The 12151-nt window shown below is 42.8% G+C and overlaps 1 protein-coding gene and 1 long non-coding RNA gene across 3 annotated transcripts in view; one reads left to right on the forward strand and one right to left on the reverse strand.

Moving 5' to 3' along the window:
* LOC141108474 (opioid growth factor receptor-like) overlaps positions 1-12151 on the reverse strand; it is a 68749-nt gene continuing 56598 nt past the window's right edge. For both annotated transcript variants that reach the window (XM_073600107.1, XM_073600106.1), the window contains 2 exons: positions 10856-11004; positions 1-5710 (listed from right to left, as the gene is read on the reverse strand). In XM_073600107.1, coding sequence (XP_073456208.1) covers positions 5410-5710; positions 10856-11004 — 450 coding nt within the window. In that variant the 3' untranslated portion in view covers positions 1-5409. The remainder of the gene's footprint in view (positions 5711-10855; positions 11005-12151) is intronic.
* The window catches only part of LOC141108475 (uncharacterized), a 56384-nt gene continuing 50159 nt past the window's right edge, over positions 5927-12151 (forward strand). Inside the window, exons 1-3 of the long non-coding RNA XR_012236073.1 lie at positions 5927-6061; positions 10664-10785; positions 11348-11580. This is a non-coding gene — a long non-coding RNA (uncharacterized lncRNA). The remainder of the gene's footprint in view (positions 6062-10663; positions 10786-11347; positions 11581-12151) is intronic.

A 12151-nucleotide genomic window follows, 5' to 3' on the forward strand; every position in this document is an offset into this window, starting at 1 on the left:
CTTTAGATCTACCATCAACTTTGTCGTGCAAGATCCTGTCTGATTTGATACTTATTGAATAGATTGCGAAGGTTTGTCCTCATATCTTGTTTTGGTAACCCAAATGGAAATTTGGAAATTTATTTCATGTATGGTCAGCCTAGTAGGGATCCAAACAGCAAATATAATAACAGATGTTTAAAACATTCACATAACTGTAGCCAAAACTGGACTGGGGTACTGGACATGCAAATCCCTTTATTTTAGACCAGAGGCACCATAGTTCAATTCTTTATTACTTTATTTTTATATTCCACGCAAAACTCCAAAAATGGACCAAAGTTTTGGCACCTTCTCAAAATTGTAGGAAAAAATTGCAAGTTTGTGGTGCTCCTGTAATTTATTTAAACTCCCCTGTTTCTATTAACAGTAACAATATAGAAATCGCACCGGCAACCAGTTAAATGGTGAAAAATTTACTCGACCTTTCTGTTGTGTGCTGCATGGAGTAGAGAGATAGAGCAGCAAAGAATTGACTGAGGATTTGAGAACAAAAATTGTGGAAAAGCCTGTAGAATCTCAAGGTTACAAGTCCATCTCCATAGATCTTGACTACTTCAGTACTGGGCACTTTCACTCCCCTCCTGCCCAGGCCTATTTTCAGCTGTCTTTTAGTGATATTTAATCATCCCTGGGTTTTTTATTCTTTGCTAAACGAACGGAAGAAGAAAATTATGAGAAAAAAAGTTTTTCTTAGTTTATAAAATTCTGTAAATAAGTAATTTTTCTCCTTCACTGATGTGCACTGATGGGCTGCACTGATGAGGAGGCACTAATATGTGGCACTGATAGGCATCACTGATTGGTATGAGAGGCATTACTGATGGGTCAGATTTCCCCTGTGAGGAAAACCGCTTATCGGCACTCCTCTTCTCATGCGCTGTAAGTGTGAGGAGAGGAAGCCGATAACCGAGATTTTAACTAAGATCATGGATCAGACGTTCTGAAGGACATCCTATGATGACCAGTCAGAACAATAAAGCCTCCACCCGGCCTATAGCAGAATGTTCCTGTGTCCACTGCACAACATTGTCAAGAAGTTTACAGCCCATGGCACTGTAGCTAATCTCCCTGGACATGGATGAAGGAGAAAAATTGATCAAAGATGGCAACGAAGGATTGTTCAAATGGTGGATAGAGAACCTTGATCAACTTCCAAACAAATTCAAGTTGACCCTCAGGCACAGGGTACAACTGTGTCAGCTTGCACTATACGTCGCCATCTGAATGAAAAACAAAGACGCTATGGTAGGAGGAGACCCAGGAGAACATAAAGCCAGAATGGAGTTTTGCCAAAACTTACCTGAGAAAGCCAACATTATTTTGTCAGAATCTGCTGTGGACAGACAAATCAATTTCTGCTTTTTCGGTAAAACCCATCATTCTACTGTTTTCAGAAAGTTTACTTTCAAAAAGAAATGAGGCCTCTAAAGAAAATACAGTCAAATATGTTGAAGGTTCACTGATGTTTTGGGGTTGCTTTGCTGCCTCAGGCACTGGATGTCTTGACTGTGTGTGTGTGGCATTATGAAATCCGAAGCGTACCAAAGAATTCTGGGGTGCAGTGTAGGGCCCAGTGTCAAAGTTGGGTCTCTGTCAGGTCATGGGTCTTAGAGCAGGACAATGACCCAAAGCACACGTCAAAAAGCACCCAGAAATGGTTTAAGACAAAGCACTGGAGGGTACTGAACTAGCCAGCAATAAGTCCAGATCTAAATCCCATAGGGCACCTGTGGAGAGATCTCAAAACAGCAGTTAGGAAAAGGAACCCTTCCAAAGAGTGTTCCAAAATTCCAGTAGAGAGCTGTAAGAAGCTCATTGATGGTTCCAGGAAGTGATTGATTTGAGTTATTTTTTCCCAGGGGGGGTGCTACCAAATAATAAATTGAGGGTGCCAGTAATTTTATCCAGTCCATTTTTGGAGTTTTGCATGGAATGTGTCAGATTTTGCTTTTTCTCCACTTTTTTGTCATACCAATACAAACAAAACACTTTTCTGGATGAAGTAGTGCATTATTTGACAACAATGCAGCTGTGCCAATATTTTTGGCCTGACTGTATATTGATGTTACATTATTTTGTGCTTATATGATTGGTTTGTTGATTTTCCCAGGAGTCTGCACTAAGATAGAAGTAAAATTGTATAGGCATCCCCTGTAATAGGAATTTCATTTTGGGTTAGATACTCCCTAAGGCTTGGCTGCTGAATGAATGCTTCCTCACTGGAACACTGATGTTTGCTTAGGTGGTTATAATGAAACCAGACCATCATTAATTCTAAAAGCCTTGGGGTACTGCACAGGCCATTATAAGGGACCAGCTGTGTCTTCCTGGTTCTTGCAGCTGGCCCTTTTATGATGTCCTGAGGCACATGTGCATCATCCCGCCAGCTGCAACAACACAGAAGAGACAGCCAACTCCCAATGACATTATAGAAGAAGATGGTGGTGTGGGACTGCTGGCTGAGCAGTGACAGAGCAGAGGATACAGAACACTGCTGGATTCGCTGGACATTTTTTTTTTTTTTTTTTTTTTTTTTTTTTAGTGGATAACCCAGTGAAAAACTTACAAGGGGAAAAAACATTGATGGGCAGTGAATGTCCTCTTCAGTAACCGAAAAAAAGCTAAGGAAAACATAAAAATGTACAAATTTCTAGAAGTGCCTGCACCTCCCTAGAGCAGCCTTCCCACACTTGGACTGAATGCTGCATTTTTCTAAATGGGCAAAGCTTTGACATTTGTTCATCGTGCTGGATTGCCAGCCCGGCCAACTTACCTCCTGTTGGTCTGTAAGAACGTTCATCAAAGTGATATGCCAGTAAATGTATATAGGGCAGGGTGGAGCAGACAAACTTCAGCACTATCAGGATGTTTTGCCGGTTTGCCCAGTCACAATGTCTTGGCACAGAGGCAGTGAACTACATAAGTTATGAAGGTTGGCGAGGGGAGGGGCAGAGATGCTGAGTAATTGGACACTCAGAAGAGGAAAGGTTATGACATGCAAAGAGGGAGGGAATTGACTGTCCTGAAGCTATGCAATTTTCCAGCAAGTTCAAAGGCATATTGATGAATGACACTAGAAGTAAGCATTTAAAATATTTTAAATTGTGTGCATTAGCTTGCACATTTTTCAGTTGCTGACAGTATCCCTTTTAAACTCACAAAGAAGGTTTTGCTATTAGCCACTTCAGCTCTCACACCAGTTTACCCCTTCAGAGCAATTTTCAAATTTCTGCTATGAGCCTTATTTTTTCGGTGATAATTTTGTCATTACTTAACATAACAATGTAATACATACATTTTTTTTTTTTTTATTTTTTTTTTTTTTTTAGGACAAACCAGGCTTTCTTTTTTAGAATATTGTCCTGCAACACTAATATTTTTTTTCATAACCCTTAGACAATTAAACATAAAACTAAACAGAAGGCATTTATTCTTTCTTTTGAACAGTGTTTAAACATAAATAGTGATACTGCACATAAAGTGTGCATTTTATTCTGTAATTTGTCCTGTTTAAAACAAAAGTAAAGTGTTTTTTCAATTTTGCACTTTTTTCAGGGTAATGCGTGTAAATTTATGTAAAAGGTGTAAAAATATTTATGACCAAAGCAAAACAAAAACAGAAAAAAAGTTTAACTATTAGTTAATAAAATAGAAAAAAAATCACCAGGAAAATTAAAATTTAATGGAGGAGAATACGGAGTTAATTAGTGCTGATTGAAGTAAACTAAGGGGTTTAACAAAGGAACATTTAACCACTTAAGGACCGAGCCTCTTTTTGAGATTTGTTGTTTACAAGTTAAAAACATTTTTTTTTGCTAGAAAATTTCTTAGAACCCCCCAAACATTTATACTTTTTTTTTTTTTTTCTAACAACCTAGAGAATAAAATGGCGTCGTTGTAATACTTTGTCACACCGTATTTGTGCAGCGGTCTTACAAGCACACTTTTTTTTGAAAAATTACACATTTTTGAATTAAAAAATAAGACAACAGTAAAGTTAGCCCAATTTTTTTTTTATATATTGGGAAAGAATGTTACGCCGAGTAAATTGATACCCAACATGTCACGCTTCAAAATTGCGCCCGCTCGTGGAATGGTGACAAACTTTTACCCTTAAAAATCTCCATAGGCAACGTTTAAAAAAATGTTACAGTTTGCATGTTTTGAATTACAGAGGAGGTCTAGGACTAGAATTATTGCTCTCGCTCTACCGATCACAGCGATACCTCACATGTGTGGTTTGAACACCGTTTTCATATGCGGGCGCTAATCACATATGTGTTCGCTTCTGCACGCAAGCTCGGCGGGATGGGGCGCGTATAAAAAAAAAAAATTAATAATAATAATAATTTTTTTTTCTTATTTATTTAACCTTTTTTTATTTTTACACGTGTTTTTTTTTTTTTGTTTTTTTTTTTTTTTTTTTAAATTGTGTCACTTTTATTCCTATTACAAGAAATGTAAACATCCCTTGTAATAGAAAAAAAGCATTACAGGACCTCCTAAATATGAGATCTGGGGACAAAAAGATCTCGGATCTCATATTTACACTAAAATGCAATAAAAAAAAATTGTCATTAAAAAATAAAAAATGGCCCTTTAAGAACTATGGGCGGAAATGACGTTTTGACGTCGCTTCCGCCCTGCAATGTTATGGAGACGGGTGGGACCATCTTCCCCTCACTTGTCTCCATACCCAGCAAGGGGTAACATCCGATTGGCTCCGCCGCTGCCAACGGCCCCGATAAGCAGCAGAGGGCACCGGAGCGCAGAAGGAGGGGGGGTCCTTTCCCGTCGCCGTTAAAAGTGATCTTGCGGAGAATCCGCCACAGAGACCACTTATCGGAAAGCGGACCGCCGGCCGAAGAAGAGGATACCGGGGTTATGGCAGTTAGCTGCTGCCATAACGATATCCCCCTTCAAAGTTAGGACATATATTGTGCAGCGGTCCATAAGTGGTTAATAAGAAAATGTTTTTTTAATTTTTTTTTTTTACTACTTGTTAAGGTTGCTTTAACTCTTCATCTGCAGATTGAAGTTCATTCCTTTGATCTGTAGATGAAAACACAAAGTTACAAATGATACAATGTTTCAATGTAACTTTTCTGTATTCCCTGAGCAATGTTGTTGATAAACATTGCCAGACTGCTTTTTTTTTTTTTTTTTGACAGCTACTGCTGCCGAACTTCTCTATGTACTCAGCAATGCAGCTGTGATTATTCAGAGCTGAATTGCTGGGTACTGGGACAGGGAATAATCCCGGCAGAAGGACTGGATGTACTGGACACGCCCTGTGTACAATGATTACCTGTTTTTGGGCGTGAGTAGAATGCCCAGAGTGTGCAACTGGTTAAAGGATTTAATCTTTTAGTTGCTTTTCTGTTTTGGCCAACAGGACACTGCCCATTCTAACTTTCTCTCCTTCCTGATTTCACTTTCTCTACTGGCCCTCAGAGAACTCTCATACTCCTTCAAATCTCTGTACTCCTTGTTATCCTTTACAGCCTTTAAGAAATGAGAAGTTATACTACTTTTTACGTTCTTTAGATTGTTGTGAAGCAGGGTCTCTTCCAGGAAAAACTTGACTAGTGGGGCCTGGAAGTGCTCATACCCCAACAACGCCAAACACTTCAGGATCCGGGTGATGCGCAGGTTGTTGTGAGTGTGACTGGGAAAAGAGAACAAATAGTTATTTTTTATCAGTGCTAACACTCAAATTATTTCTTCTTTGGTTTATGACAATCTGACATGTATGCCAGCTTTTCCTGGGGGCACCATAATATAGTTTAATTTGGCTGCTATGGTCATTACCAAGGTGGGGCGGTGTTCCTGCAGTGCTTTCTGCATACAGTACAAAAATAACAATGATCTAACTTGCAGGTCGTGACACATTTTATTGTGGGTTCGTAGATGGGGCAGAGACACAAACTGAAGTCATTTACTATCGGCAGCGGAGTCTCCAAGAGATGTTAGAGACCAGAAGGTGATTCAAACCACAAGTTTCCTTACAAAGCTAAAGGTAACATTTTTAGCTGTAGTTAGCCTTTAAAGAAAAACTGGCATGAGAGAGGACTGACATTTTTTTACTAGCTTTCTGAAAATTCTAGAGGCCTAACTGTTCTGACCCTCTGGCCTCAATGCTGTTTTTTATTTTTTTTTATTATTGACTGAGAACATGTACAGTATGCACATTTCTATCTTTTCTCCTATTTTCCCGACCAGCACACTTGTTCTGGGTAAGCGACTCAGCAAGTATAGAAGGCAGTGAGGTTTATTTACTATACCTGGAGAGTGCAAAATCAGGATCACTTCTGCATAGAAACCAATCAGCTTCTAACCTCAGCTTGTTCAATTAAGCTTTGGCAATAAAACCTGGAAGCTGATTGGTTTCTATGCAGAAGTGAGCTTGATTTTGCACTCTCCAGCTTTCATAAATGAACCTTTACTGCCTAACATTCATGTATTTACCTTAAAATGTAATACCCAAGTGATATTTTAGGTATAGTGGAGCGAGCTGCGGGCTGACTCAGTGCTAGCTTTGTACATGTTTTGGATTCTTCTACAGTCAGCTCTCCCTGCCAGAATTCACTCCCCTGTCCACTGTGGAATTTTGGGTGTTCCTGACCACCTTTTTGTGTCCCAGCTCCTCCTGTTTAATTGTGCATGCGTTAGAAAAATTTCCTACAAGGATAGTGGAAACCCCTGATAATGCCCTAAGCAGGTATGGAAAGCAAGGAACTTGGCACAAACCAATAGGGTCACCAAGACAGAGAACTGGATTCCTTCATGTCACCAAGATCTCACTGGGACTCATGCAGCTGAACTCTCTCCTTTTAGTGCCTCTCCAGAATGTCATGGGCAGAACATCATTAGAGCTCATGTTTATGGGAATTCCAATAGGGCCTGTCCCATGTGAACAGCAGATCACCCACAGCTTCTCTTGAGGGATCTTCTGATTCCCAATACAAAGGCTTCCATGTGGGAAAATAACTTCCAGGTTCTCTGCCCCCCCCCCCCCCCCAACTGTTCTCTAGTGGTCCCAACCAGCACTGCTATCTTGACCTCCTTGTGGCCTTACTCAACTCCCTTCAGCTTCTGAAGTAACTATATTACCTTAAGACTAGGTATTCATTTGTGGTAATCTGACTTTCTGTTAGAGGGTGGTTACATTTGATCTCTATGGTCTCACTATATGTAGCCACCCTATCTTGCTTCCTTACAAGATGGACAGGGACGTAGCTAAGTGGGAGGTTTGGGGGTTAAAACTCCCCCAGAGCGTCAGTGCAGATGTAGTAACGTTGTGTGCTTCAACTACATTGCCACACTCGGTAGGTACTGACTCACACACGCTGTTGTGTGCTACCTGAGCCTGCTGTTACACCTTTCGACCTGCTGTTGCACCTTCTCGGGTGTGCCGGCCTGGGCTGTTGGGCTGAGGGAGGCTCTGTCAACAGGGAGGGGCGGGGCCGGGAGCTCCATTGACGCTCTGACCCTGCCCTGCCCCACGTAGCCTGTATGTGCTCAGAGCAGAGAGGGAGCACTGAGAGTGCCCCCCTGTACATCTGAGATCCCCACCATGGACCTCTGCGAGCGGGAGGTGAGCCCGCTGGCCAGGTAGGTCTTTCTGTCAATAGTTACACACTGCCTGTAGACAGTAGACTCACTGTTATGCTGTGCCATTCCCTGTAGTCGCATCCCCAGTCTCTGGTCTTATCCACAGTCTCTGGTCTTTTCCTGTAGTCGCATATGCAAATTCTGGTCATTCCCTGTAGTTGCATCTGCAGTCTCTGGTCATTCCCTGTAGCCGCAGTGTCTGGACATTCCGTGTAGTTGCAGTCTCTGGTCATTTCCTGTAGTCGCATGCGCAGTCTCTGGTCATTCCTTGTAGTCGCATCCAGTCTCTGGTCATTCCCTGTAGTCTCATCCTCAGTCTCTGGTCATTTCCTGTAGTTGCATGCGCAGTCTCTGGTCATTTCCTGTAGTCGCATGCGCAGTCTCTGGTCATTTCCTGTAGTCGCATGCGCAGTCTCTGGTCATTTCCTGTAGTTGCATGCGCAGTCTCTGATCATTCCCTGTAGTCGCATCCGCAGTCTCTGGTCATTTCCTGTAGTCGCATCCGCAGTCTCTGGTCATTTCCTGTAATCCATCTACAGTCCCTGATTATCTGTGCATTTGGCTTGTGGCTGCGACTACTGTGACATCAGTGGGCAAGTTTAATGGCGGCACAGTGAAGCTAAGCATCGATGTCACGGCAATGTGTAGTCAATGTTGCACCTGCTATGTTAATTTAGAAGTAGGTGGTCAAGGGGTAGTTCTGTTTAAAAATCCCCTTTGAGTCCTCATTCACATTTGACTGCGGCTTTGAAATCGTGCAACTTCATCTGAAATCGCATGATTTCAAAGCTGCATGTGAGCGCGACTTCAGGTGTGACTTGGAAGACATCTTTGTGGCTTCATGCACAGATGTCTATGCAAGTCGCATCTGAAATCACCATAAGTAGTTAAGGAACTACTTTTTCAAATCAGTGCGGCATTTGAACTTGGCTATTGCCAGCAATAGGGTGTGACTTGTCATGCGATTTGACAGGTCAAATTGCACAAGTTGCTCCAATGTGAACAGGGACTGAGGCCATTCTTATACCCAATCTGGTCATGCCCACTACTCTGATTGTTGAACAATTTATCACACAATAAGCATCCAAAACCACACAGTGTTTTGGTACCACTAAATGGAACACAAACAAGTGCTGCATTTTGCCAGCATTGGAGTGTGATTTGGAATTGTGGACAGAATCACAGCGATTTTGCCCACGATCCCAAATCGCTACATGTGAACAGTCAGGACCTAATAGGCTAACACAACAGCAATTATGGAAGACTCAGCCTCAGCATATTTTATAGGTACAAGGAAGCCTGAGTTTTCTTTAACCGTGTACCTTAAGACCCTCCCACTATCATGTTAGGCCACACCCACTTTTTTGGCACGACACTGCTTCCCTGTCATTCCCCTCATTCTCAAGCTCAAACGTTTATAGGTATGTTCTGTATGTATGCACAATGCCACTTCTCTTGTCTAGTATCCTGGGTTAACAAATCAGTGAGTGTGCTTCCTTCCACAAGATGGTGCCCTTTGCACCTGCCCAGTAAGATTGGCTATTACAGTGCACCACCCTGTGATAGGCAGTCCAATGGCAGATAGCACTGATCCATCAGGTTTTTTTCGTTTTTGTTCAGCCAGTACCAGGCCTTAGACTGGACATTGGCCAACCTCACTGGGCAACGTTCATAGAAACTGGAAAAAAGGCAAAACTGAAATCGGGTTTGATTTCCAAGAAGATCTGAGAAAATGGAATTAAGGATGTGATTGCTTACTGAGCAACACATAGCTTTTCCTTTTTCCCGTCTTTATGAATTTGGTGCAATTTGTTTTGTTTAAAAATACTTTTACTTAGTACCTGCTGCTGAACCCCCTCCAGAGCAAAAAATTATCTTCGGCCCTGAAGATGGACTAGGGACTATGGTCCCTAGTCTATCTCTGGAGCAAGCAACCGAGGGCGGTTACGCACCTGCACACAGTGGGGCAGAGGCGTAACTAGAACCTTCAGGGCCCCGGTGCAAGAAACCATGATGGGCCCCCCTTCCACCCGAGCCCCGGGCTTCCAATTTTGGGAGGGTGTCCATGAACATCCTCCCAAAACCGTGCTTCCCACATGCCCCTTGGGGCGTGCATCCAGCGCAATCACAGTGGCCCTTTACCATGTGATCAGCTGATCACATGTAAACAGACTTGCCGGTTATCCGCAGCCCTTTCCTCCCACGCTGTCTGTGTTGGGAAAGGACTGCCATTAACTGTCAAGAATGCCAGTAAATTGTTTACACTGATAATCAGTGCCCCAATCATCAGCGCTATCTATCAGTGCCCATCAATGCTGCCTATCAGTGCTCATCAATGCCGCCTATCAGTGCCTGTCAATTCCGCCTACAAGTGTTACCTATCAGTGCTCATTAATGCCGCCTATTAGTGCCCATTAATTCTGCCTATCAGCAGCACCTATCAGTGCTCATTAATGCCGCCTAACATCGTCCATCAGTGCCACCTATCAGTATTCTTCAATGCTGCCCATCAGTGCCCATCAATACTGGCTGAGTTCTGCCTATCATTGTTCCTCAGTGCCGCCTATGAGTTCTGCCTATCAGTGCACATTAGTGCCTCCTATCGGTGCTTCCTATCAGTGCCCATAAATGCCTCCTATCAGTGCCGTCTGCCTTCTCAGGACAGCACGGCTCTGAGCACAGAGCGTGTCTCTCATGGAACAGCAGCACAGAGACCTCAGCATTGACAGTTCTATCTCCCCCTCTGCCCGTCCTCTCTCACACCGGATGACAGAGGTCACAGCTGATCTTCTCCCCCCTCCCCTCTCCGGGAAATGTGAGCTTGTTGGCTTCACACTTGACTGCCCGCAGAGCACACGGGAGGGGAGAAGGGGGAGCAGATCGGCTGTGTCCTCTGTCATATAATGTACATTTTTAAATTCAGACTACATGAGTAGAATTATTTTCTTTTTAAACTACTAGAGTTTAGTGTCACTTAATGGTGACTTCTAATTCATTGACTATTTAGGAGAGAACAAGAACATCACCATTTACCCACTTGGTCTCCAGTTTACTACACCACACCGCATAACTCAACATTCTCTCTCTTGACTGCTGGAATCCATTAATCAGAGACAGAAGACCATGCAGGTAACTCCTTATGGAAGAATAATGCTATCCCTCTAAGGGCCCTTTACATAAACATAAAATTGGTACTAACTTGTTCAGGTTTTCGAATCGCTCCAAGTAATTACGGTTACGTGTAACACTTCCAGTCTTTTTGTTTTCAAGTTTAATCCCATAGAAGCCCAACATCAGTTCATAAGCTCTTAGAAATCTATCCATGACTGCTGTATCTTCTTTCATTGCCTAGAAGGTGTAGTAATATATGCAAGGGGCATGGTGTCAAAAACCGAGCTCAGATTTGGTCTATGCATTCCCTAAAACACATATATTACTATCTGATTGTACAATGTCCTTTAGATCTACCAACAACTATGTAGCGCATTGGTTTACCTTATTGATTATAAATTGAACGGTAAATCTAGTTGGGATTATACACAGATTATACAATTAGTTTTTAACATACTGTATGTCAGCAGATTTGAATTCTTTTTTTTTTTTTTTTTTTTTTACCCCCTTCACCCCTCTACTTACCTGAAAACCCTCTGATGTTTTTTTGTTTTTTTTTTTGTTTTTTTTTTTTTTTTAGAGTCCCTTTATAGTTGCTTTTCATCCTGCAGTCTTCAGGTTGGTCAGAAGAAGTTCTACCTCTTCTCCAGTGGTGGTGGCGGCTGTGGATGGTCCTTCCTGCTGGAGGTGCAGCACTTGCCTAATGATATGGGAGCTGTCCATGAGTACTATGAGTCCCGGCCGAAGTGATGACCAGACTCGCATAACGTGGGTTTGATGACTTTGAGCATCATTCCACTTGGAAGTGAGGAGGTAAGTATTGCAAGCCTAGTTGATTTCCTGTTTTGAAAAATGCTGTAATATTTATGCACAAGGTGATGTTGGGCTTTAAAACACCCTCAAACATGAGACAATAGCTTCCCAATGCCATTTTACATGACTGTGTGGAACATTCATGTCTTGGGGTGGCCTCTCAACTTGCCGGTGTTCTGTCGAAGTGCCCCCCATCGAATAGTGCATGCGCAGAATGGAGCCGCACTTCGTTTGATTTGCCGATCGGCTGGAGTGACGTGACCAGGGCGCAAGCGCACGTCGTAGGAGCCATCTCTCAATGGGAGATACCATTTCACGGACACAATTGAAACCTATGTAAACAGCGGGGGGAGACTGTAGTTCTCACATTGTCACTCGCTGTTGCTGGGCGGCTTTACAGTGCGCTGATGGTCTGGTTTTGTCTGTGTTGCAGGGCGGGTTTGCTGTGTTGAACGGGCGGTTTTGCCTGTGTGACAGGGCGGGTTGCAACACAGACAAAACCAGCTCTTCAACACAGCCACTAGCCACCCTCCAGCAGCAGCGATGCACAATCTGACAACTACGGTCCCCC

The sequence above is a fragment of the Aquarana catesbeiana genome, linkage group LG09 (genome assembly GCF_042186555.1).
Source record: "Aquarana catesbeiana isolate 2022-GZ linkage group LG09, ASM4218655v1, whole genome shotgun sequence".
Lineage (NCBI taxonomy): Eukaryota > Metazoa > Chordata > Amphibia > Anura > Ranidae > Aquarana > Aquarana catesbeiana.